Source organism: Chanos chanos, chromosome 2 (assembly GCF_902362185.1).
Source record: "Chanos chanos chromosome 2, fChaCha1.1, whole genome shotgun sequence".
NCBI lineage: Eukaryota > Metazoa > Chordata > Actinopteri > Gonorynchiformes > Chanidae > Chanos > Chanos chanos.
In genome coordinates, this window is record NC_044496.1 from 5,724,240 (window position 1) to 5,751,569 (window position 27,330).

At 43.0% G+C, this 27,330-nt stretch overlaps 2 protein-coding genes across 3 annotated transcripts; both read right to left on the minus strand.

The window, feature by feature from the left end:
- Positions 1–5,188: 5,188 nt before the first annotated feature.
- esrp2 (epithelial splicing regulatory protein 2) lies at positions 5,189–22,927 on the minus strand. Of its 2 annotated transcripts, XM_030765803.1 has the most exons (17): positions 22,827–22,927; positions 22,486–22,638; positions 21,817–21,945; positions 16,435–16,548; positions 15,890–16,004; positions 15,057–15,152; positions 14,671–14,725; positions 14,268–14,378; positions 14,002–14,134; positions 13,523–13,565; positions 12,333–12,634; positions 11,898–12,128; positions 10,001–10,199; positions 8,614–8,824; positions 8,180–8,360; positions 6,261–6,361; positions 5,331–5,412 (listed from the first exon to the last, which is right to left on the minus strand). In XM_030765803.1, the coding sequence occupies exons 2-16, from the start codon at positions 22,615–22,617 to the stop codon at positions 6,275–6,277; spliced, it is 2,139 nt and encodes a 712-aa protein (XP_030621663.1). In that variant the 5' UTR covers positions 22,618–22,638; positions 22,827–22,927; the 3' UTR covers positions 5,331–5,412; positions 6,261–6,274. The 2 variants fall into 2 exon arrangements, with proteins under 2 accessions (XP_030621662.1, XP_030621663.1); XM_030765802.1 differs by lacking the exon at positions 6,261–6,361 and having other exon boundaries at positions 5,189–5,412.
- Positions 22,928–26,125: 3,198 nt separating this feature from the next.
- Positions 26,126–27,175, minus strand: LOC115806018 (leukotriene B4 receptor 1). The gene has a single exon (XM_030766739.1). It carries the CDS (start codon positions 27,173–27,175, stop codon positions 26,126–26,128), a length of 1,050 nt encoding a protein of 349 aa, XP_030622599.1.
- Between the last annotated feature and the right edge of the window lie 155 nt (positions 27,176–27,330).

The window sequence follows — 27,330 nt, forward strand, 5'->3', positions numbered from 1 at the left end:
AAATGCCTTATAAACTTTTTTAGCCGCTTCGACTGATTGAAAAAAAAAAAAAAAGCTTTCAGTAGACATGCTATGTTTTTCCTTTTTGTTTTTTCTTTCTTTTTGCACAGTTGACTTTTGTGCTGAGTATTTGGTTGAAACATAAATTAAGTTGTGTATTTTATTTGTAGAAATAGCTAAAAGACATTGGATATTCCGAGTGCTACCAGGTGTGTTGGTCAAATATAATTCTTAAAATACAGTACAGTTTTGTTTTTTGTTTTGTTTTGTTTTGTTTTTTGCAAAGAGTATAAACTATTTGTTTTTTTTAAGGTATAAAGAGCTTGAAAGAAAATAGCTGTGTTTCTTTAGTGTGCTATGCATGGAAAGGCAAATACTCAGAGATATCGGAGAAGCTGGAGAGAAAATGGCTGGTCGGTCGACACGTGCATTGGAACTCCAGTCAAACTCTTAAAACCAGTTTCTGCTGGAAAGCAGCGATTTTGTGTGCCTTCCACGTCATAAACAATTGTCCATAAATTCTATGGCAGTTATGATTCATAAAGTAAAGTTTATGAAGAGTTTAATGTTAAACAACAGACTCTGCATTCTGACAATCAATAAGCTGTTTCTAGAGCTTGCATTTATGAACTGTCTATGCTGCGGCTTTTCTAGAGCCTGCAGTTATGAACTGTCTATGCTGTAGCTTTTCTAGAGCTTGCATTTATGAACTGTCTATGCTGCAGCTTGTCTAGAGCTTGCATTTATGAACTGTCTATGCTGCGGCTTTTCTAGAGCTTGCAGTTATGAACTGTCTATGCTGCGGCTTTTCTAGAGCTTGCATTTATGAACTGTCTATGCTGTAGCTTGTCTAGAGCTTGCATTTATGAACTGTCTATGCTGTAGCTTGTCTAGAGCTTGCAGTTATGAACTGTCTATGCTGTAGCTTTTCTAGAGCTTGCATTTATGAACTGTCTATGCTGTAGCTTTTCTAGAGCTTGCAGTTATGAACTGTCTATGCTGCAGCATTTGAAACAGCCGTTTGCTCCAGGTCCACAGCCTTCAGCCACACTGTATTACAGTGTCTCTACTAAAGTCAGGTGGAAATCTTTAGAAACAAAACAAAACTAAACTAAACAAAACAACTAAAGTTGTCTGGCAGGAAAGAGTAATACAGTTTGTCTTTTGAAGTTAATATGAGAAAATAATTTTGTATGTATAACAAAAAAACAAAAACAAAGAATTGTCCAAAAAAAAAAAAAACCCCAAAGGATCAGGTGGCAATAATTTGTATAATATTTGCATGAGGCCTGACAGTTGTGAATGATGGCTTCACAGAAATGGACATGGTGAAAATATGATGGAGGCATATTTTGGCGGGCCGACTTTGCTAGGGATTGAATGGAAAACACACTCGCGACAAAGTGTTAGGCTTATTTTGCCTTAAAGAGCATTGATTTGAAAAAAAAACAGCAACAAAAAAATAGAAATACTGTCATTTGTTTTATTTTTCTATCTTTGAGAACAGTGGTACAGTCTTCTTTCTTTTTTTTTTTTTTTGTGGTGAGACTTTAGCGGTTTTACTGACTGTTAATAATGTCCAAGTAAAAGAAAAAAAAATGGAGAGAAAAAAAAAGATATGCTATGCACTAACAACTTGCCTGTTGCCTTTAAAAAACAAATAATAACGAGAAAAAAAAAAGAAAAAAAAAAAAAACCTCGATGCCTCTAGACGTAGATGCTGTAGACATGCTATATCTTAGACTAGTACTTGAGACATCATATTCCTTCATATGAGAAGAGAAAATATGCAGGAGTTTCTGCCATGTACAAAACAGCGCGAGCGTCTTAATAGATTCAGTTTGTTTGTGCGTGTGTGTGTGTGTATGTGTGGGCGTGGGCGTGTGTGCGTGCGTGTTTTGTGTGTGTGGGTTTGGGTTTGTGTGCCCAGTTTAGGTTGTATCCAATAAACTGTAGGTATATTTTTTTTTTCTTTTGTTTTTTCTTTCAAAAAATCCTTTTCATTTCAGTGGTGAAAAAAAAGCATGCAGATGCATTAAGGCTATGCAATGTAAGACAGCAGCTAGAGGATGAAATATTTGGCCTCAAAGACAAACATTGTTTCTGTTTAGATCTCGACTCCTGCGTACGTGTTTCATTTTCATGTATCCCTTGACAAGTAATGAAATCTGATTAGAAAGCCACTTTGCGTATTTTATTTAAGCCATCCGATAAGAAACAGTAGGAAAGCCTTAACTAAGATTTTTGAAATACAGATTTTGATTGTGTTTTTAAGGTTCTCAAATTTGTTATGGAATAACTTTTTTTTGGAAGAAAAAAAAAAAAAAAATCAGGATTGGATGAGATGGCACAAACTGGGAACCTGAAGCGAAAAGAAAAGAAAACACAGTGCTCCCAGTAAGCACCCATTGTTGCTCTTGTCTACAAACCAAAGAACGAACAACATGTTCCCATTTTACAAACTGGTTACGACACACATCTACAACTCTATTTTTGATACTTTAAAAAAAAAAAACGGCTGTCATTCCTAGAGATTGGGGGATATAGATATATTATATACATATATCTATATAAATATACATATATATATATACATATATATATATATATATATATATATATATATATATATATATATATATATATAAAAATAATAAGGTTTTGTAAAATAAAGGGAAATACAGGTTTAGCTGATGTTTACGGAGCCTTGTATTGTCATTTCATGTACATTTTGTATTTTGACATTTTGTAATTTTTAAGAATGCAGTGCTTTTGAAATTATTCAAAGGGAAAAAAAAACCTTGCGTTGTAGGCTCTTCTATGGTAGTGTATCAATAAAAAAGGAAAAAAATGCCCAACTATTCCTTTTGTCTGTCTGTTTTTAAGGTCTTTGTTAGTTGTTTGTTTATTCTATTAAGTTTTACTGCAAATTTACCATGACTCACGAAAATGCTCCCCGGGTGAGACGTCATATGATTGGTTTACGCAAATAAATGCAAATCCTTTGCCCTATAAAGTGACCTCACCCTGTGTCAACAGGCACTAACGTTTGGCCCACATCTAGTGTAGAATGTTATGTCTTTGTTCAAAAGCCTGCATAGAACCAGTGACGTCTGAACCGGTGAATTCTGAAGTCAAACTACACAGGTGATGGAAAAAAAAAAAGATGATATTACTCAGCAGTAAGGCAGGTGGCATTCTACACTCCTGTAAGACAGTGGTTGTTTGAATCCGTGTACTCAGTTCATTTCTTCCAGGTCAGTGTGTCCCCTGGAAATCTGCAGGATCAATGGGAAGCCCAGTGGGCTGACACCATCCCACCTCCATCACGGGTTGTGAGAAACAGAGCGTGTTCCTACTGCCTTTGTTTTTAAAGATTTACCAGAGAAGTAGCAGTAAACATTTTTTTTCCCCTCGCTACACTTCCAGTGCACACAGGTACCTTAAAAAACACCCCGGGGCACACTGGATTCCCTTCACAAAAAAACGGTCAAACCCTTTCATCTCCCCCACCCCCTAATCTCTCCACCTCCCTGTTCACTCCCACCACAAACTCACAGCCTTGGCGGTTGCCAGATCCTCCTGTCGTGCGGCCGTAAGGAAAACATCCATATGAGTTAACACGAGTTTGATTTTCCTGGAGTCATGAAGCTTATTTTACCACACGTACATTCCCGTTTCTCACCTGCCTGATGCCTGATGTTCACCAACTGTGCCTGACAGATATTCCATTTCCAGATGATTTTATTTCATTTTTATCTTGTCTTTTTCAAGCCACAGAAATAATTGAAAGTCAGAAGGTTCTTTTCAGACCGATATCGTTTTATTAGTTGTCTTTAAGAGTCACATACAGAGTAGTTCAAAATTCATACAAGTTTCAAACTTGTTAAAAAGGAAAGAGCCTGCCAGAATCTTTTTTTTTTTTTTTTTTTTTGTTCCTTTGTTCTGCTGGTATTGCACTCTGGGTAATGTAGGCACGGCCAACGACAAAAAAAAAATGCTTAGCAGCCTGGTCATAGTAAAAAAAAGGAATTGAAGTGGCTAACACCATTTGCCATTCCGAAACAAAAGGGAAACCACTGGATGCTGCAGATTGTCTTCTCCTCCGATAGAGACCGGAATCAACACAACGTATGCCTCTTTAAATCAGCTCTATAAAGACCATAAGGAACACATGCACATTACACACAAACTAGAATATTGAATCCTTTCCTCTTATCAAATAAAGGGCCTCTTTCTTTTTGTTTGTTTGGGTTTTTTTTTTTTCTTTTTAGTTCGTATTAAACTAAGAATCAGTTTGGGTCATGCATGCCTACAGAATATGAGAAGACAGGTTTAATCCTTAAGCGATTACAACAATGAGAAATACACAGGCGCTTGGGTTCTATAGTGCTGAGACCAAAACAAATTAAAAAAAAAAAAATAAACAAACAGAAAAACTAAACAAAATAAAAATAAAAAGTCCCTTCTTCTATCCTACATACGGCAAAACAGTAAATGCATTTGAGCGACCTTTGAGTTTTAGACCGTATGGATTTGGACAGTTTCTCTCTCTGGCCAGACTAGTTCATAGTGGATGTGTGAACTAGCCTTGACTGTGATCAGTCATGCTGTTCTTCCTAATCCCATCTGCTATCGTACAAAAGGCAGAGGCGACGTCTGCATGGTTTGGCTGAGGAATATGGCACTGCCTTTGAATGGCTGATAGTTGACAGCTAGTGGCATGTTTAGAAAAAAAAAAAAGAGCAGTTCTAGGTGATGGTGGTGATTTATCGATGGGAAGAGCCAGACTTTTGTTCAGAAAAGCAACATAATAGTCTAATAATAGTGTCTTAAGTGGTTTTTAAGGCCGCTATGAAAATTTTCACTTTTTACTATCACAAAAAAAAAAAAAAAAAGATGGTCCATGACGCACACAGTCAACCACACACACAAGTTCACTCACTCACACACACACACAAACTTTGAAAAGGACATTCAGGGATATATATATATATATGTTTATGTATATATATATATATATGTATAAATACATATATACAGAGAGTTTATACAGAGACACCCCCTCCAGAGGATTTCATGTGCTAATTGCGTGGAGGTCTGGAGTACGTCTGTCTGACAAGTCAAAGCTAAAGACAGAAGCAGAGTTTGCAGTGTTTTTTTGGGGGGTTTTTTTGTCAGAGGGGGAGGGGGTGGGGTGTGCTCCTCTCTCCTGAGGCGCGGTGTGTGTGTGTGTTTTTGAGAGCGGGGTCATTCGCAGCAGGCCAGGCGGATGGGGTGGCCCGACAGGGGGAGGTTGGAGCGTTCGGCCACTGCCCGTCTCGCCACGTCCTCACTGGGGAATGTCACCAGAGCCTCTCCGCTCCTCCTCCCGCTCAGATTATACAGGACGAGGACCGAGTCTGCCTGGAGCTGCACACACACACGCACGCACACGCACACACACACACACACGCACACGCACGCACACGCACGCACACGCACGTGTGTACACACAGACAGATACAGACAGACACGCAAGGGTGAGACCACAGTCACTATGACAACAGTCTCTACGGTTACAGCAGAGAAAAGCAGGCTGCTAGCATTACTATTAATTAGAAGTCCTCTTCAAAGACTCTGTAGTACGTTAGCGGTGAGGGAGGCAGGAAATTGTTAATTAACAGACAGACAGACAGAGGGTATGCATAGGCTTAAAAAAACACAACACTACAGAACCAAGCTCAATTAAGCCTGAAATCCCAGCCTTAATCATTTCTGTTGGGTGAGTGAGTGAGATGAGGCAGGTTAGTTGTGATTGTGGGACATGGTAGGAGAAGCCAGGCCGGGCTGTCCCTGCTGTAAGCAGACACAGTGTGAGGAGCAGAGTCATGCTACATGATGACGACAGAGTTCAGAAAACACAGAACTCCATCGGAGCACAGCCATCTGACACCAGAGCTGAGTTCACGCCCAGCAACACACCACAACCCGGACACGAACAAACTAAACCTCCAGCATGCTGGTCAGACCTCAGCTCCAATTATGAGAGAGAGAGACACAGACAGACAGACAGAGTGAGAGAGAGAGATAGAGAGACAGAGAGAGAGAGAGAGAGAGAGAGAGAGAGAGAGAGAGAGAGAGAGAGAGAGAGAGAGAGAGAGAGAGAGAGAGAGAGAGAATATGACTGATTTTGGGTTGAGAATGCACCCCAGGCAGGGAGAGAGGGAGTAAAGGAGACCATGCAGGGAACGGGAGGGGGGGGGGAATGGGGGTCTTACCTGGCAGAGCTCCCCTACAGGCATAGCCACTCTTTGGGCTGGATCAGACTCCGGGCCTGATCAGACATCTGAACCACGCTGCTGTAGTCATCAGGCGCGTACTACGTCATAAGTGATTTTAACAGTCAGTGCTGACGTCTCACACAACACCCCACACAAGTTACACTCAGATGTTTTTGGGTTTGGTTTTTTTTTTGGTCCCTCTCTGTTTATAATATGGTCATAACACGTGAGCAGCTGTCAAAAAGTATGATGGATGGATGGATGTTAATTTCCCCACAGGTCTGGAAAGTTTGAGTTGTGTGTGCGGCTCGACAGGAGTCGACTTCGGTCCAAAGTCTAACGGACGAGCATTTCCATGACTGGCCATCTTTTCATATTCCTTCACGCTCTCCTTTCCCTAACTGTTTTTTCCTCTCGCTCTCGTGTTCTGTCAAAGACTCACACAGAGCCAAGTCAAAGGAAACTCTGCTCTGCTGGACCGTACATTTCCACAGCTCAGTGCTAAAAAGCACTTTAACCCGTCAGTCCTGTAGCTAAGGACTACATTAATTCAATAAATGAATACATAAGTACAAACAAAAGCTGAATATTCCAATGTCAGAACCACATTTGGCAACGTAGCGGTGGAACTTTCCAGACCTGTGCGAAATAATGGCTTTCCCACAATTCATCTAATGAGGAGACATGCACATAAGGCATAGATTCCTGGAGGTTACAGAGCAGACATACAGTTTGATAACTGCCCAGTGTTTTAACCTTGTTAACAGAGTCTATGTCTAAAGAAAAAAAAACAAAAAAACAAAAAAAACAAACACACACACTTCCAAAAACCAACACACCAAAATCCCTGCACTGAAAAGGCAAACAGTGCCTGTTACGCACTAAACACAACACACTCTTGGCCCCAGACACAAGATATACGTGTGTGTGTATATGGAAGAATTTTAAAAGAGAGGGGAAAGATAAATGAATAAGTCCATTAGCCAATAGAAACTCTTCCCACTCAGAAGCCCACAGGACACAGTGTGACTGAGAGGAGTGAAGACAGACAGACTTGAGGGTGAAAACCAGGCACAATTCAATGAGAGCACTCCCAAACCAAAAGGGTGAACACACACAAACACAGCTTTACTGCGATGATGCCGTCTAGAGCCGCGTGTTCTCAGACGCGGTCATATTTAAACTGTACAAACTGCTGGAAACGCTTTCCTCCAGGTTTTCTATTAGATGTCATATTCCAGGCTTTGCGGCTGTCGTTTAGTATAAATTGCCGTTTTCCAGAGAGATAAAAATAGCACAACGCACAAACAAGCTCGTCTATTCTAAGCAAGAATAAACACACACACACAAAGACCCACAACCAGATCAACTTGTTCATCCTTTCATCCATCCATCCCCTAAGGCCCTCTCTCCCTCCTCTTTCAGTGCTGGTAAAATTCGTACCGTTCTCTGAAGACTCCGCCTACCCAGGTGTCAGCCAATAGGATAAATGAGGGGAAGAATGGGTGGGGTAGAGAGGTATAAAGCAGTTCAAAAATATTAGCCTGGCTGAATCATAACTAGGCTCTAAGAATACAATCAAGTTGTTTGTTACCTGGATATTTTAAAATTCCTTGTCATTTTTTTTTTTGTTGAATATACTTAATAGTTCCTGAATATGTAACTATGAATATAGTTCCTTTGCCACTCAAATAATTAATGAGTCGTTTGTTTTGAAACTCAAATTTCTTGTTTCAAAATGTGTTACAAATGATCTACGCTGAGGCAAAGAAAAGTAAAAACAGTAGTCTGGGATGTTCAAATCTCACTAACTGCACTGCTGCTGAATAAGGGCAGTCAGGTGAGCACGTGAGCGTTATCTTAACGGAGACACCGGACACAGCCGGGCAGAGGTCGCGTGAAAATCAGCCTCTCACCTGATAGCCCTGGAAGAAGCTGAGAATGTCCTTGACGCCGGCGTTGTAGGGCAGGCCCTGCATGCGCACCAGTGCCCCGGGCTGGGGCATTATGGGAGGGGGAGCCTGGGCTGCCACGGCCGCCGCCACCGGACCGGGAGGGGCCGCAAAGTAGCTGACCGTGGACGGTGACACCGGGGGGCTGAGTCAATAAAGGCCAAATGAATGAGTTAATGAATGTTTTTACTGAAAGTGAGTTGGAGCTGCAGACTATGCCATTTATTCTTAAACAGATTACATTTACTCTCCGCTCCTTTAAAAATGTCAGAAATACAGAACTAAAGATGGAGCAGAGAGAACAGATAAGGCTGGTGTCTTGGTCCAAGCTATCAGGCGCGCGCACACACAGACACACACAGAGAGAGAGAGAGACACACACACAGTGACTGCCTGACCTGGGGTAGTATGCTGTATAGTTCATATTCATATTCATGTAGAGCTGTGCAGCGTGTGGCTGAGGAGAGTAGTAAGCCAGAGCAGGGGCAGCGCTGTGAGCAGGAGGCTGGGGAGTTCTGGGGGTGGCCAGCAGGGGGGGCTGGTAGAGTGCTGCTTCTGTAGAGATCATAGCAGGAGCTGGAAACGCAGCGTACGCTGTAGGAGAGAGACCTGAGAATATGTACACACACACACACACACACAGATTTGATAACGTGAGATACATCACTAAGAGAACCTCAAAGTCCCTCACACACACACACATCTGCTGCAAAAGTCAACAATGTTTTGTACACAAACCTAGAGAAGAAAACATCTCCTAACAGTTAGAGGTGCACAGGTGGCTTGCACAGAGAACTGTGTGTAGTTGTTTTACTGGATTTCGAGAATGTTAAGTGTTATACAAGGTTGTCCCTTCCACCACAGTCTCTCAATACTGATGACCTTCAGTTGAGCTCAGCCCATAGCAAACACTCTCTCACACACACACACACACACACACACACACAGCTATTTTACATACACCCTGGTAACTACGTCATAAAGGCAGCCCACTAATAAGTGTACGTAGCACACAAATAACAAACAAAACCATAAATGTAGTCCGCTTTCTGAGTCTGTCTGTCCTTTTCTCTCACTCACACACAAACACACACACACACGTCTTCACAAGTATTTATATACAAACAGCTACCCAAAACAAGCAGGAGGGAGTCTCTCTCTCTCTCTCTCTCTCTCTCTCTCTCTCTCTCACACACATACACAAACACACACATTTACACACAAACAGGTAGGCGGGGTATTACAAAGGTCTGGAGCCTGCCTAAGGACTGCCCCAAACACACACACACGCACACTCGGGTCACCTTGGTGACTGAGTAACTGGTACAGTGAAACACCAACAAACTCCAGTAATTCCACTAGAACATAACGGACTGAAATCAGTCCAAGGTCACACAGGTAGTTTCCCCTCTCAGAGCCAATGGCATTACGTCACCATGCTGTTTTCTGTCTGACTTCCAAACCGGGCGTCTACCATCAGAACTGTGCACCGCTAACAGAATCTCAACCTCAAAAGCTTATGCTGATAACAACAGCTAACACACTGGTGTAGCCTGCAGTAAAAAAACAAACAAACAAACAAACAAAAAAAAAAACAAGGGTAATGGCGAATGTACCAACAAGTCGCCCCAACCACTTAGGACTAAAGACCAGAGTCAAACTAATAACTTTTAATGATAAACTGATAACTATTTTTTTTAACAGAATTCACATTATTTCATTGCATATCAGTTCTTAACTCCTAAACACAGGTGTAGTGCAGGAGGTGAAGGAGGTGAGACGCACAGGGCAGTTTGCAGGGGGGAGGAGAAAGGCCGCTGCGGTTCAAGGTTCCTCCCATCAGAACGAAGCTCATCTCCTCAGTGGAACACTGGAACACCTCCACATAACGGTCCTTCATCATCTTCTTGTGGCACTTCTGGGCCACCATAAAGGCTCGGTCGGCCGACTTCATCTGGATGAACGCGTCGCCTGAGGGACGACCCTGGGGGGAGGGGGAGGGGGAGGGGAGAGAGGTCAAAGGTCAGCACGTCTGGACACTGTGGTCGTTTCAACTTTTTTTTTTCCACTCTTAAACAGAACCTTTATTTCTGTCTGTTAAAGCTGGTTATTATCACTGATCCATGATGCAGTTTTCCTAAAATCCAATCAATCTTAAGCAAGAACAAGCAAGAGGCAGAGCTGGTGTCTCTGGTGTGTGGAGTGTGTTTAGACACAGGAAGAAAGACAGAGGTGCACTCCAAACAGATTTACCCTCAGTGAGTTTTACCCCATATTTTGTCATGATGTATCTCAAGTACAACACATCCCTGTTGATTTTTTCTTATTTGTTATACAGCTATGAAATTAAATTAGATTGTACGAGAGGAGTCAAATATCTAATTGTATTTTTTTTTTTTTTTCATACAGTTCAAAAGTTTATAGTTAGTATTCCTCTGATATGACAACCAATTCAGCTCAGGTTCTGTCACATTTCCTGCCAGGTGACAGTGAAACTGAGTTCACCTGCTGCCAGTGTCACTGATTAACACATCTGATGTCCAACAGTGGACGGTGCATGTCAGAACCGAAACTCGACCATGAGCACTCAAACCGCAGGCGCCGTGAAGTCCACCATTCAGAACTGGACCACACACACACACTGAACCACACACACACTCTTCTCAGAACACACTGCCTGTCCTCACTGACTGAACACCCGAACAAGAAAAGGGAGGGGACTGAAAACCCGACCCCCTAAATCATCCCCAAGTCCAGTTCCATAGCCCAGACAGAACCCCCTAAATCACTCTGATTGAAGTCCAGTTCCATAGGCCAGACAGAACCCCCTAAATCACTCTGACTGAAGTCCAGTTCTATAGCCCAGACAGAACCCCCTAAATCACCCCGACTGAAGTCCAGTTCTATACCCAAAACAGAACAACATTTCTGTAAATCGCCCCGACTGAAGTCAGGTCCTATAGCTCAGACACAACATCGTTTCTGTAAATCGCCCCGACTGAAGTCCAGTTCTATAGCTCAGACAGAACATGGTTTCTGTAGGTCTTCAAAAGGGAAATTTTAATGGTGATTCATAGAGAAGCCACTCTGGAGAGAACAACACTAACACTCCAGTAAACCTGGAGCACCGGTCAGACTCAAACAAACAAATCATGTGGAGAAATGTTCTGTGGTCTGGTGGGATAAAGACTGAACCGACTCGCTTGAACGTAAAACAGTATCATGCACCACTGTCATGAAACATCTGATGAACACGGTCATAAAGCGTGTGGCTGCTACACACGCGCACGCACACGCACACACACACACACACACAGGACGACTCGGCCAACGCTGACAGGGACGCCGCAAATTCCGAAAAGTGCAGCGCTCTGAGAAATGTCAAAGTGGCAAGACAAAACCCTGACTGGCAAGACAGTGACTCAGAACTGCGTTCCAACTTCAGTCACGGCTCCGCCGCTTCACCCTGTCACATGTCCACCACTTTCCTCTTCTGCAGAAGTGAGGAAGTGGTCACATGTGCATCAGTCCAAGGTCAAACCACTGACCTTGGGCGAATAACATAACTGTAAGGTCACACCACTACTGTCTGGGTGGGTTTAGCTTTGGGCACCCGGCAGTTGCCTAATTCTGGATAGCTAAACATGCTGATGGAGAACTGGAGTGATTGTGGCCCTCTGACCTGCTGGTTCAGCACCATGTGCACGCCGTGTGGTTTGATATCTATTGTGTGTTCTCCCATGAACTCCAGAATGTCCTCGATGGCAGCGGTGAAGGGCAGGCCCCTGAGTCTGACGCAGTCCCGGGTGCTGCCCGTGGCCAAGAAGGGCGGGGTGGCCAGAACCGGCACAGGGACCATGGGTGGAGGAGGAAGGGTGGAGATCAGAGGAGTGGACATGTAGCGATTCAGCACCTGACACACACACACACACACACACACACACACACACACACACACACGCAAACACAAACACAAAAAGGTTAGGGACAGAAAGGTTAATAGAAGGGGTTTTGTTAAAGGCAGCGAACAAAAATTAGTTCTTACACATCTAAACCTTGTATACTTATTAAGACAAGTTCAAGAGAAAGGACCGTGTCAGAGATCCTGTTCCTGTACCTGCTGGACCTCGGCAGCGGTGCTGCGGAACAGCTCGATGTATCTCTTGCCCAGGATCTGCTTGTGTTTCTTCAGGGCGTTCTGAGCGTACTCCTCGCAGGCGAAGAGCACGAACGCGTCTCCCGTGGGCCGTCCGTCGGGATACTTCACGAAGAGCAGACCCTCCGTCCCGTCCGTCACCGGGCTCTCGGGTCCCAGGAATCCCAGCACGTCCTGGGGAGTGGCCGTGAAGGGAAGCCCCCGCATTCGGATGATAACCTGGTTCTCCTTGGAAAGGAACTGAGCCACCTCATTAGAGGTGCCTGAGAGAGAGAGAGAGAGAGAGAGAGAGAGAGAGAGAGAGAGAGAGAGAGAGAGAGAGGTTTTAATTAAATGTTAATATTTTTTTTAATACATTATACTTGTTCTATAAAGCCGACCTTAGCTTTAATAAAGCACCTGTAGTCAGTGATTCATTTCTCTGACTGATCTGATGTGTGTGTTAAAAACAGGAGAATCTTAAAGTTCAGAAATGGAATTAAAACCCAGAAGGAGCGTGGAGTGAGATCCGAGATCTCGCCGTCTTGTCTCTAACAGCTGAGAGAGAGACGGGAGGATCGATTCCACGGCGTCTGCCCAGAGTGCGGGGAAAGCACGCTGGCGTATCAGCCCTGTCTCTGCTTTCAGCTCTTCCCCAGGCCCAGCCCCCTGTCTCTTTACACCCTCTTTGTGTGAGGCCGGCGGGGGCCTTTTCACTGGCTGCTTGCCCCTTCTCCCCCCGGGGGTAATACTTCTCTCTCTATCTCAGCCCAGTGGGCCTATGTGAGTGGAGTGGTGGCGTAGACAGATGAGAAGCTATTGGCTAAGAGCATAACTCCCCCCCCCATCCCCATCATCTCCTTGTGAGTCAGCAGAGGGAAGGTAAACACAAAGAGTCTTTCATTTCCCACAGGAGAGAGAGGGAGACAGGGGGGTAGGAGAGGGAGAAAGATAGGTGCTATACCTGGGCAGTATCAGAGCAGGAAGTGGCATGCAACACGAGGAAGCGCTGTCTCTACAAAGAGCTGGCTGTGTGTGTGTGTGTGTGTGTGTGTGTGTGTGTGTTTGTGAGGGGGGGGGGTTAAGTGAGTAAAGGTTAGTGGCTAGATACATTAGGCTGTAATTGAAGAATTCCAAAGTGCATTTGCGGCAGCTCTGTGAAGCCGTCTCACCTCCTGCGATCTTGAGAAACTCCTCCCCGGTGGCTTTGTAAACCTGGGGTGGGAAATGACAAGCTGAAACTCCACACACTGAAAGACAGCTCCGCATTCCACTACCACCATACGCCGCGCACTCAGTCACAGTATGCAAATGCATAGCCAAGACAAGCCATTTGAATATCTGAAACTGAACGCACATTCTCCAACATGTCTCCATGCATTCATTCAAATTTTACTTTATTGATAGGTCTGTCTTAGTTAGAGATGCAAAATTTTCCTCTCTGCTTCTCAGAACGTATCTGAAAACTAGGATTAATATTTAAAAGAAAAAAAAAACAGAACAAAATTAAAAACTAGAAGCTACAGCTACAGAAACGACATATTCTTAACTTAAAAAAAACAAAAAAACTGATCAAAAGTTTGCACTTGTAAAAAAAAAAAAAACTTAGTAAATGCACCTGTGTGCTTCTGTGTTAAGTGAAAGTAGTTACCTCAATGTATCTGCTTCCCATGTGGTGTTTGTGTCTCTCCAAAGCCATGTCTCTGTGTTCAGAGTTTATAAAACGCACCAAAGCTTCTCCATTCCTCCTGCCCTGGGCATTCAGACAGAGAGCCACGCCACCTCTGACACACACAAAAAAAAAAAAACCCCAAAAGGTGACTCTCTCTGTTGTTTTTTTCCCTCTCAAACACTTGTTTGTGTGATGGTGCGAGTCGTTTTGGCGTGTGTGACACATGCCGTCTCATCCTCTCTTACTTGGCAATGTTGAGGCCCTTAAAGAACCGGGCAATGTCCTGGTCAGAGGATTGCCATGGCAACCCTCGGGCCCTGATCACCGTCTCACTGTCCACAGGTTCAGTCTTACTGCTGTGAGGAGACGGAGACAAAGACACCCAGTGAGCACACACACACACACACAGATATAGGTATTACACACACACATACTGTATATACACTTGGACACACACAATTTTATATTGTTAGTCTACTACATAAAATATAAAGTATACCACATTTTATATAATAGACAGATAGATATACACACACACACACACACACACACACACATATCACCATATGCCATATACACCAGCATGACTGAACATACCACCAAAAGTGTGTGTGTTTTGTTTCTTTTTTTCCTTTTCTTTTTACATACCATGCTCCTGATTCAAACTTGTAATTTACAGTCTCAAAATTGGAGAATTTGTGATCTGTGAGAAAAAAAAAAACATACATGAGGTCATTTGTTGATAAAACAGAGGCTACTGTTTTTAAGAGGGTATACTGTTAATTAAGCATGTTAAAGGCAAACAGATCAACACGGAAATGAGAATTAAGCAGGCAAGTCCTAACTCACACCTTATTTAGACATGTAACAGCCACATTTTATTTTCAATTTTACTTAACAGTCTTAGTTTCACATTGTCCTCCGCAAACTCTCTCAGTGCTAAACTGTGAATCTCTTAAGTTAATGAGATGCGTGACTGCTCAGTGCTGATTGGTCAGTCAGTGTGAACAGCGTAACGGAAGGCTTGTACGCACTGTATGGCTCAGCCAGGATGTGGAGAATTAACTGGACCATGCTCTTCACCTCCCTGACTCCTGCCGTCAACTCCACCACAGGAGGTAAACATACATCTGAGCTCACAGTTAAGGGAGCATAGCCACTGCTCCTCACACAGAGGAGTCAAACAAACAGGACACAGATACAAGCACAAGTACATCTACCTTAATATATTACCCACAAGAAACAGGATGAGGTTTATTAACATGATACCGACAATGAGGTTTATGTTTAATGAGTTCATTTTTTGGTGTGTGTACCTGATTTGTTCCATTTAGTTGACACACTGCAGTCTGTAGCGTTAGCTTCCATCAGCCTCAGTCATTAGTTAACTAGCCCACAATAAGGTGCCTTTAGTGGGACGTTTCTGAGGGAGGCACACCACTCTCTGTATGCTGTGGGACTCTGTTGAGTCTGAAGAGCTCAGCATGTTTGTCTTTTCTGCCATACTCATATTGCATTTGGCTCCATCTACACCTCTCTGTTATCAAACCAATGATTTCTCAAACCCACACAGACACACACACACACACACACATACACACACAACCCGAGGCCTTGCATACCTGCCCGCAGGACTAAACAGCAGTGTCTGTGCACGTGACACACTCACTGTCAGAGCTGTGTGTTTGGACAGGACAGGTGGAGGTGGAAATACAGCAGAACCTATAGGGCAGTTTTAACTAGAGTATTTATGAAACATCACGCATAAGTGTTTTTTGGGTTTTTTTTAAAGCAGTACTGCACGTTGAGTGTGTATGAAGGTGGGTGGGTGTGTGTCAGTGTGTGATTGCACTCAGGTAAAGGATACATTCTAGCATGGAGGACAGGGTGAGACCTTTCACAGGACCGGCGTTGGGACAGCATTTGTGAAATTCTTTCTTCAAATCCACAAACGAATAGAAACATTCAGCTAGAACCAGATTCTACAACAGAAACACAAAACAGACTTATGAACAACAAACGCCCTCCTTAACAGACTCACTTTCGGCACACACAAAGAGAAAGAACGAAAAAGAACGAGCGAGAGAGAGAATTAAAATAGAGAGAGAGGCTGGCCTGGTTATGGCTTAATGTTCTCTAAATAACTGGCATTCCACTGCAGATTATGACATGTTACCACCGTGCAGATGATTACCCAAAGAAAAGACTGGCGGCCAAATTCGAAAGGTTACAACTGGAGACAAGCCGGTACTTGGCCTCGGCCATCTCGCCACAATTAAAACCAATGCCATGACTGAACTCCCTCCACACATACAAATCGACTCAAATGTCACGTCTGGGCTCTTTCAACTCTTCACAGTTACGAACCTGTCTCCAGGGGAGAGGTGTGTTGTCAGTGAGGTGCAGGTTTACCTTTTTGGAGGCTTCGGGGTGAAGTGCCTGCCGGATAATCAGCGGTCCGTCGACACACAGCGTGTAAGAGCTTCTGCCCAGAGTCTTCACCTCAGCAGAAACACACTGATGGAACTACAGCCGGAGAGCAGGGAAAAAGAGGAAAGCGTTTGGGGGAGGGGGGGGATGTAGAGAAGACTAGATAAATTCATACTGTGATTCACTGCCACAGGTAACAACAGGACCAAAATGCTATACACTATTAAAGCTTTAAAGAAAAAAAAAAGAGAGAGAGCAAAAAGGAACAGTGACGTTTTTGGTTAGGTTAGAGGTTCATCTGAAGATTATACTGAACAAACATCAGGCGCCAGCCTTAAACTTGCCACAGACCACAGAACTGACACCTCTCCCACAACAAAAGAATATTCTCAGCCCATCTGTTCGGTTTCAGAGAGTTTTATTCGGCGCGAAAAAAAACCAACAGCCTGGATTTAAAACTAGCTCGGGTCAGTCAGCGGTGAGTTTTCTTTAGCACGATGCTAAATCGAACCGGTCTTGCTGTTGGTAGGAAACGGCGGAAATGAGAAACGATCCTCCAGCGATGACAGAGTTGCTATGGAGGAGGATCAGGCCGTGTCATGAGACGTGTACAAACTGTTCTCTGCTCAGAGCCGTGTGATTACCCCGATTATGCGCTGGCCAAACTGGTTTTCTGTTTGTAATGATGAGCAAACACAGATAGAGAGGGCCGTTGGCAATCAGTTTGCACCTTCAGTGAAAGAGAAACGCTGCACGACATCGAGAAAACAGAATATACCTGCGAGTATCCTGGCAGTAAATACCATTCCTTCCAGTTCCACCCTCATACACATGTATGATATGAAAACACTACCTTTAATGATACCCATCTGGGTTGTTTAGTAAATCTCATTCACATCTAAACTGTCAATAAAAACCTGATTCTACCATCAACAAAAGCCGCAGACCAACGCGGACGCGCTGCATCCAAATGCGCTCTGACATCACCGTCATCAATCCCAGAGAGTCTATTCAGCTGTCAGTGCACTGAATCAGCAGGGGATTATGGGAGCAGTCTTTCGACATGGCACCTTGCCATATACTACAATCACAGAAAAGTCAAGACTGCTGTGTGCAAGTTGTAGCAAGCGCCATATGTGTATGCAAAGCTCTCTCTCTCTTGCTTCCTCTGTCTGTCTGTCCGTCTCTCTCTATTAAATGTACGCCCCCACCCCCTCCCTCCCCAGGGAGAAAGAGATTCCATATATGAGAGAAAGGGAAATCACCAGCTGTCAACTGAAACCATGATACCGGCAAAGACAACTTAACAGTTAGACAAACCACTGGAGCAGAGCCAGACCCCAGTTACACACAGCTGCCTGTACTTACAGTCTGATTCACACAAATGGTTCATCTAAACAACTAGGAAATCTCTAACACCCCATGTTGACTAAATGGCTCCTACTAAAGATATGACTTCGCAACTTTCTCCTTCCTCTATAAAGGAGGCGAACCCTCTATGCATGGTCATGTCACCACAGACATGGTATTTTATTTCACTCCATGATATTTATTCATAACATCAATGCACAACTCTTTGGTTACTGGTTGACGGCACGTTTTGACACAAAGCACGCTGGAAGGCCTCTCCGTTTCTGACCTGCTCTGTATTTCATAAGGAGAATGAAATCTGGGTCAAACTGTGACTATGACGGGAGACAGACAATCACTGAACGAGGCATTGAGAGAGTCTGTCTGAAAACCGCCTACACATTTTAAAGCTGGATTGGACAAAACAAAAACAGTTCTCAAACAGAGAGGGAGAGAGACAGGAGGCAGAGAGAGACAGACACAGACAGAGACAGAGACAGAGCAATGACAAGAGTCTGGGGTCGAATTCCACACATTTTGTTCAGTGAAACCGACAGAACGAGATTCCCACCAGGTTTCTGTTCTGTTTAGGATACGATGAAGACTAAATCCAAAGACTAGGCACTGAACACGCTCATTTAGAGCCTTAGTACACATACAGTTTTAGCCAAATTGTGGAAAATGCCATTCAGACTGTTTGCTGTAGCGTTTGCTGTAAAGTCTTGATAACTCAGGGAAAGTTCGTCTGACACAACGCCTGAGCCATCATGACAATCTGTCATTTGGACGTTTGTGTTTGGTGTGTTTGCTCATAGCTGTTTTCACAGCTATGCAACTCCACCTTAAACAAATCAGCTGCATGATAAGCTTCAACTACACAAATGTTTTTCTTTTCTTTTTTTTTTCTTTTTTAAGAAAACCAACGACACACCTTATACCTCTCCTTCTCGGCCAAAGCAGCATGTCAGAGAAAACAGTCTAAGAGAGAGGAACGATCAAAAGACGCACGTCTTAATACGACGGGAAAATCTCACCAGACCAGTTTTATTCCCCCCGTACAAAAACCGCTCTACCTGCTGACACCACCCCAAGGCAATGGATTAGCAACAGATCAGAGCATTTCTCACGTCTTGAGATGCAACTGATGACAGGACTGTTTTCCGATCAAATGACGAGGAGGGAATACTTAGACTGTCATTCTATAGTCACATTAATCTGACTCAGCTTTCATTTTCACATTCTGATTCAGTGTGGCACTGTGCGAGAGATATGAGAGAGAGAGAGAGAGAGAGCGAGAGCAAGAGAACACAGTTTGTTCATTATAGAGTTGGCTGCTGGTCAGTTTTTATCTAACTAAGAGTCTGTAAGGAGTCTTGGCTGACATGTTTGAACATACGTGCAGTGAGAAAGAGGAAGGCACCGAGATAAAGCTACAGGAAGTGGCTGGTCCTCTAACAAGGCTTTTTTTTTTTTTTTTTAAAGCCACAGTAACACAATTAATATTGTGACTGTTAACACACAATGAAGTCTGAGCTTAGAGACTCAGAACTGGGCAGCATTATTAGTCCATGGTTGTTGTTTTTTTTTTGTATCCGCTTGTGGCTTATTGTCCCAGATAAATGAGAAATGGGTTTGTTGTTTGTAAAGGAGAATAAAGCAAGCGCAGCGTGTCAGTCAACAGGACTCAAACATGGCAATAGATACACAGAACTAGGCTTTTATCCACACAGCGCTTTCTTGGCCTCGCCCTCTGTATACCTATGCTCTACCAAACACACACACACACACACAGGTATGGACCTGCAGTCTAATGTACCAGCCATGGGCAAAGCCTGCTGGTTCAGCTCATGCTCTCTCTCACACACACACACACATTCACTGACACACACAGGTGGGGCTGGAGCATTTCATTCCCAGCATCTGAAGCAGGTGCAGAGCGATTCAAGCCATAAAACGCCAGCAGCAATAACACACTCTTTCTCTCTCCCTTTCTCTGTACGAATAAAACACAGCATACCAGCCTGCAGGAGATGACAGAGTTTGGTTTTTATCCCTGCCAAACACATTCTGTCTATATTGTTCTGCTTTCTTACTTTAACTCACATGGCAAAAGCCATGTGCTCATTCAGGCAGTCTGAAGGCCGTGTCAACTGGTTTTTAAGTTGTTTTGACAGTCATGAGAACTTCAGGCATCAGGCCAATAGTACATATTGTCAATTTATTTCAGATGAATTACAGAGGGTGTAAAAAGTTAGCTAAATTACGATGAGGCCTCCATGACGAAAGGTGTTCCTAGTGCGTCTGACGGGATCCGAGCCATGGGGTCTGCAAAGCAGTCCCATCCACTCATCAATCTTTTACTAGACACAAACCAAGACCCTTCGTAACCTGAAAATCCCCGACCAGGGACCAGAGAAGTGGGTGTTCACGGCTAGATCGCCCTACCCTCATCGCCCTTTGGCTCCCTGGGCTCTGTTTCCTGCACTTATTCAGACCAGCTCGGATGGTGATTTATCTGCATCCCCCAAATTCCTTTAAATCAATAGAGTCAGAGGTAGAATTACACCTGACCAATAGCAGGAGAAAGTTTCTCTCCCTCTGTGTGGTATGTGAGTAAAAATTGATCTTACTGGTTAATTTTTTACACAGGTCCCTGGAGATAAACCGCATTTAAAACAACAGATACCACTGCTTTGGGTCTAAACGGCCGTGGTGAGATCTCAATTATTACGCAGGGCAAAACAAACCTGTAAACTTCTGCAAAGGACCACTGAAGGGAAAACATTAGTGCATAAACACAATGGTAAACAGACAATGCAAGACACGACAACCGGATATGAGAAAATCCAGATTATCCGACGCGCTTTGATGTTCAATGCAAGGAAACAGGAATAAAAATAATAAAAAATCCTCATGATTTGAACATCGCCAACTTATTTTAACCACTATGGAAGAAACCTGCAGTTCGGCCTGAATCTTAACTCTCCACCTCACAGAGTACGATGATGAGAGGGTTTCAATTATGGAGTAGCTTTTTTATTTTTTTGGGGGGAGTGGTTGTTGAGTGTTGGGTGAGTGCAAACAAATTCTCTCAGCAGCAAGGTGGAGAAACACGTTTGGCAGCTTACACCCTTGTCAAAACATACCTGCACAAGCCATGAGAAACCTGAAACTAATTCATATCCTGTTCTCTTTAAAAACAAACCGACCAAATAACAGGTAAGGACAACAAGGGAACAAGCAACGGAGTCTACCTTCTCAAACCCTTAACTTTCTCTCTGCCTCGACCCTACCTACATACACCCCACCCACCCCCCAACCAACCTACTCCATCACCACGTCCGTCTACACCAAACCACCCCACCCCACCAAACACCCCCTTCCCCGGGAAAAAGGCCCTGTGACATTTACAGGAGGACTGTGTTCGCAAGTAAACATTCCGCCTTCCAGATGTCTACTAAGCACGTCAGTTTAGAAACAAGACCGAACCTGCTAGTTTTCCCTCAAGCATACGATGCCCTACCCTTCCATACTCACTTTATCTCTAACCAACCACAGCTACAATTTAGCAACGCCGACACCGAAAAAAAACCTCGCAACATGTGCATAACAAGGGCAATTCAAACTAAACCCCAACCAACTATGCACTTTTAACTATAAGCACACATAAAGGACAACACATAATCTGCAAGTTTGAACATTTTTGGCACCTGACATTTAACTGAGACGACGCATTACACAAATTGCCCCCGCCAGCCAAACGGATTAGCTAGGCCAAACATTTCATACCTTTCCTTCAAAGCCTCTCAGTGAAAAAGACGAATGAATTGTTATAGATTATAGGGTACTTTGACATGACGGAGATAACAGCCTTCCGCAGGAAAAATCTTTACTCTTTAATATCACTCTTTTTTTCCTAAATTAAACAAGCTAGTGAGCGTGTATTGGAATTTGTGAATTACATGGCCTACTCGATTCTTAAGTTTTCGAATTGTTGCTTCAAAGAGCTCCCACCTGTTGCAGAACATTATCCAGTGGTTCGGCTTTACACAGGTCTTCTGTTGTTAGCCCGGTGTCCTCTTTGCATTGGTCAGTTAGCTCCAATGTGTCCGGCTTAATTAGGCGCCGCTGAAGTTTCCCCACCTGTAGGCAAAGTCATCTTTTCACAGCGTGTTGCAATCGGTAACTCAATTCGTCTCTTCCACCACGAAACGAAGCCCGTTTGAGAGATACCACTAAACCTTTTCAGTTTACCTGTACTCAGGTATCCCCTAACACACACCCAAGCCATTTTCTGCTAACTCCTTCAAATAAACACAAATTTATTTCAGAGAAAATTGTGTTGTTGCAAAGCAGTTAGCGCTATGTCATGGCAGGGTTATTGACCTCATGGCGTTGACATGTTACCACGAAAGGTACGCTTTTTGAATTCCTCAGTGTTTTTTTTACCCGATTTTAACCCCCAAATTAACACCCAAGCGAAAATCACTAAAAGCAAATTACTACAGACATACATCATTCTCTTTTTACTTTAAATGACCCGTTGATAACTTCGAAAAGCGTACCTAGTTGATACATGTCAGCTGTCAAGGTGGTAAGTAATCACTAGTCTGCTATATTAGAACACTATTAATAACTGGGCAGTTTAAAGAGAAACCTCGCAACGGGTCAAAAGGTTCGTACCTTTTTTTCATGTAGATCCACAATTTGCCACACCAAGAGAATTATTTCCCTCTCATCCGAACCCAGTTTACCCCCATTTGCACCAGCTGTTGCCCCAAAGAACACCACCAGAGTATCACTGTGCGAAGCCATCAGGGACCACAAAGGTAAAAACTACAATTAAAAGCAAAGATGAAAATAATAAAATAAAATAAAATAAAATAAAAACAACACGAGGGTTCACCTTTTTCCAAGTGATAAGAGAGGCAAACAAAAGATCTGGAAATTCAATTGAGGTACACGAAGAGGGAAAGAAGATTATTTCAAAAGGACACGACAGAATGTGCGACCAAAGACTCTACCTGATCCGGTACTTGTGTGTGCTCTATCCAGAGTTACTGGTTTAACTGGTAATGAAGGTTGGAAAAATCCTTGTTTCCCTCACGCCAACCCCATAACAAGCCCTGAAGGTCTTTCTCACTATCCTTTCTTCTCGGTTACCTGCGTATGGTTCGGCCTCCTTACTTGGAGTCAATCTCCCAAGGGAGTTTGTCGATTGGCTGATTCCAAAAGGTGAGGGAGGGACGCAGAGGCACCAACACCTATGTAACCCAACCTGATTGGTCTATTATCTTTTAAGGAAGTTGCTAGTGATAAGAATCCATTTTTTTTCTTGTTTGCTCACCTTTACAATGCATGTGCGCTCTCTCTCTCTCTCTCTCTCTCTCTCTCTCTCTCTCTCTCTCTCATGTTTGAGTTGAATAATTGTTATTTTGGATATTTGTGAAAAAGAACAAAAACATTAAATAATTAAGCATATTATCAACAGCACTTATCCAGTTCGTGGGTCTGGATAGCATTTCAGCAGAAAACATATTTTTTTGAAAGAAAAGCTTTCCTTTACAGGCTGAAAGGTTTCAAATGCAGACATGAGGTGATGATCCAAGCCTGGTTCCCAGAGCCTGTTGCTTTGTCTACCCACGCTGTTTAAGTAAGGTTGGGAATAGAGATAATGCTGGGTAAGACCTTTTGTCTGCTCACTTCTCATAGCCATATTGTGTCTTTTTGCCTCAGGAGACTATTCTTCACAAACTGACAAGGTTCCTCCCTTTCTCTGTCTGTCTGTCTGTCTGTCTGTCTGTCGCTCTCTCTTTCTCTCTCTCCCTCCCTCTGTGTATCTCTTTCTCTCAACACAAGTCAAGTCTAAATGAAAAAACACATTTAAAGAACTCAAGTGGCCTGATAGGTATCTGGAGGGCTACACAAAGACTAATGAATTTGGTCATTGTGTTCCTATAGGTTTTAAAGTGAGAGCCAGTAGCTAAAAGTGTGCTAGTAGAAAAGTTGAATTTAGTTGATAGAAAGTGTTGATTTATAAATGGGTTGAGTGATGTAAACAGTGTTGAGTAATACCCTTGTTTATATTTTGATGCCACAGAAACTGAACGGAAAACATGTGATAAACACATAACTGGCTGTGTGGTGTTTTTAGAAAATGCTGAGAACTGAACTTTTCGTGTGACGCATTTGGTTTCTCACAGCTAAAGTGAGAAATGTATGTGAAACTTGACCTCGCAATGTATGTGATAGTGGTTTAGGCTCATTACAAACATTGCAAAGAGTCATTTCAGAGAGATGGGGGACTAAGCTACTAACACTAAAAAACATTGAGGTTTGTATGTTACTGTGGTTGTTTGACATAGGGTCAACTCTGTAAATTCATGGTTAGAGGTGTAATTAGTCTCACAGTAACAATTTGTTGATTGTAAAAAATAAAGGAACATTATTGTATTTTATTTCTGTCCTTTGTCTTTTCTGATTCATGCCCAGTGAGGGTTTTGTACCCTATAGACACTTAAAGCCAACTGAATTGACCTGAAACGAGTAAAACTTTGCTGAGCTGCATTAAGTGAAATTATACTGAAAGGTGATTAGATGTGAATCACGGTGACATCGGTCATGAAAGGTCCGAAGTGCAGCTGATTCTTTCACTTTTCACTATTTCTTCGTAATCATCGCCAAAGAACCAGGGGAACCACAGGTTTAGACATGAGCCTCTGCCAAAGGCAGGCTACACGTCTCTTACTCACGCAACCATGGTGCACAGCTGTTGCCTCTCTCTCTCTCTCTCTCTCTCTCTCTCTCTCTCCCTCTCTCTCTCGCTCTCTCTCTCTCTCTTTCAGCTCAATTTATATCAGTTCACTCCAGAGGCATCATCACAACAATAAATATTATATTCATTTGGGGGCAAAGTATGTGAAATTTCATCACATTGAGTGCGACCATCTTCCTCTGAGAAAAGGGCTGAGAAACATACACACACACACACACACATTTATACATACACACAAGAATAGCAGCTGACAAACAATAGGTGAACTGACGTGTGCTGACTCCCAGACCATTACTGATGTTCTGAAAGCACTGTATGTCCGCAGCTCAGTCACAACATGTCTGTCTGTGTCTGTGAGTGACAACACGCTATTTCACCACAGTTATAAAGCTGCACTGGGCCCCAAAACCAGAAATGCATCTGAAAGGGTGGCAATGCTTTTTGACCATTTTTTTTTTCCTTCAGATAATGCTGAAGCCCACAGAGGTCTGATTATATGACCCTGTATGCATATACTGCCCAAGATCACAGAAAAAAGCAACGAAGAGTAGCGAAAATCTTTGATATATATCTCTGTTATGTTAACTAAATGTTTAGTTGAAGCCATATGAACACTTAACACAAAATAAGTCAAATATTTTCCACTATCAAATTATGTGACGAAGATCACACAGGAATCCCCCATTAAGCCAAGCTGCATTTGTGGCAGAAAGCAGTTAACGATTCCTCTTTTTTTTTGTGGTTGTTGAAGAGACACTCATTCCTGTGTTGCAAGACGTGAGAGAAGAGAGATGTTGAAATAGCGACAATGTGTAATCTCAGAAAAAAAAGATTTAACATGCAGAATGGGGACAACAGAGCCACAAATCTGGAATATGTCCTCATGCTTATAATTTAACTGGCACCATAAAGAATCAACAGTATCACTGAGCACATCAACAGCTGGATTTAAGTTTTGATTTTTTTTATTTTATTATTATTTTTAGTGAATGAGGAAAGCAGAATTATGGAACATTGGTGTATATAAAATTCTCAAAGACATTAAAAAAAATGTTTTCACACAGAGTTATACGTTCAGAAATTCAGATTTGAGAAATGTACAGAAATTCATTTAAACAGAGAAATTTATTAGCATTAAATTATGTTAGATTAATTTTGAGTCGGACATCTGGTATTGAAATGATAGTACTGGTTTGAAATTTTAATTAAAAAATTAATCTTAAATTTAAATTTTATTTTCCCTTCAAAAGTGCATATGAGAATTTGTTCACGCATTTTGTGATACGGTACAAAGCTGCATGCTTTATTAATCACTTCCGTTAAAAAAAGAAAATACAATATATACACACTGCCCATCTTTGAACACATATTTCCGGAGATCTAAAATCACGACATGACACAGTTGCATTGAATGTATATACTTTTGGAGAGTATATCCATATTCAGCTATACTCAGTTGCATTCATGAGAATTTTATACAATATTGTACATTAATCGTTTTAGAAGATCATATCTGTTACTACTAAAAACGTGACTAACTACACACAGTCAGCTTGAGGCATTGTCACAAACATCCAAATGAAGATCTGTTTGTTCTTTTGATTGCACTGAGCACTGAGAAACCTCTGTCTGCGTGCTCGGCTTTTTAGACACGTACGACAACTCTTTAGTCCTGTCATTCGGTCCTGAGCTGGAGAGATGCCTGAAAAGCCTCTGTATCCCAGTGTCTCGGAGTGAACTTCGGAAAGAGCGAGCAGCAAAAACGTAAAGTATCGGGTTAATGGTACTGCTAATGAAGACCAGAGCCCCAGAGATCATGGTCATAGTTGTTCTGGCATTTTCCAGGTTTTCTTCAGCCTCGGGATCTGAATGACCGATGCTCAGTGCCACCAGCGAGAGGACGTTACCGATGTGGTAAGGAATCCAGCAGAGCGCGAACGAGATCACGACGGCGGCGATCAGACCTGTGGATTTACGTTTGGTTTTGAACGTCATTTGAGCGATCCGACCAAACACGCAGCCATAGCAGACCACCAAGATAATGAAAGGCAACACAAAACCTATCAGAGTCTCCAGAAGTACACATACTGCCTCCTGAGTACGTGACTGATACTCTCTGTAAAGACACTCTTCTTCTCCTGGATCCCCACCCAGCGTCTGTGTGGGAATTATGGGAACGCTGAGCAGGAATGCTGACACCCAGACCACTAAAAGTACCTTTTTCAAAGCGTTTCTCTTTTTCCACCCGAGAGAGGCAAATGGATACCTCACAGCCACAAACCGTTCAACACTCATGAGTGTTATGAGGAAGACGCTGCTGTACATGCATGCATTGATAATGTAAACCATGACCTTGCAGGCGACCACGCCGAAAACCCAGTAGCGAGCCATGGAGTAGATCCACAGTGGCAGCGTAATTAGGACCAGTAGATCTGCAACAGCCAGGTGAAGGATGAGCACCACTGTGTGAGAGCGAGGCTTCACGTGCCGAACAATGGTCCAGATTACCAGAAAGTTCCCTGGAGCACCCACCAAGAAGGACAGAGCCAGGATCACGCAGGCCACCACGTTACCCCCCGAAGGGACCTCTGGATGCATGGTTTGCCCCTGAAAGTTAGCCGTGCTGTTCATATTCTGTCTTCTTGACTCTACTCACTGCTGAAAACACTGTGGTTTGAAACACTGCAGCACAAACAAAACTCCCACTTCCCCCTTCTGGTGAGCATAGAAGAACAGGAAAGAGGTTTTTCTGA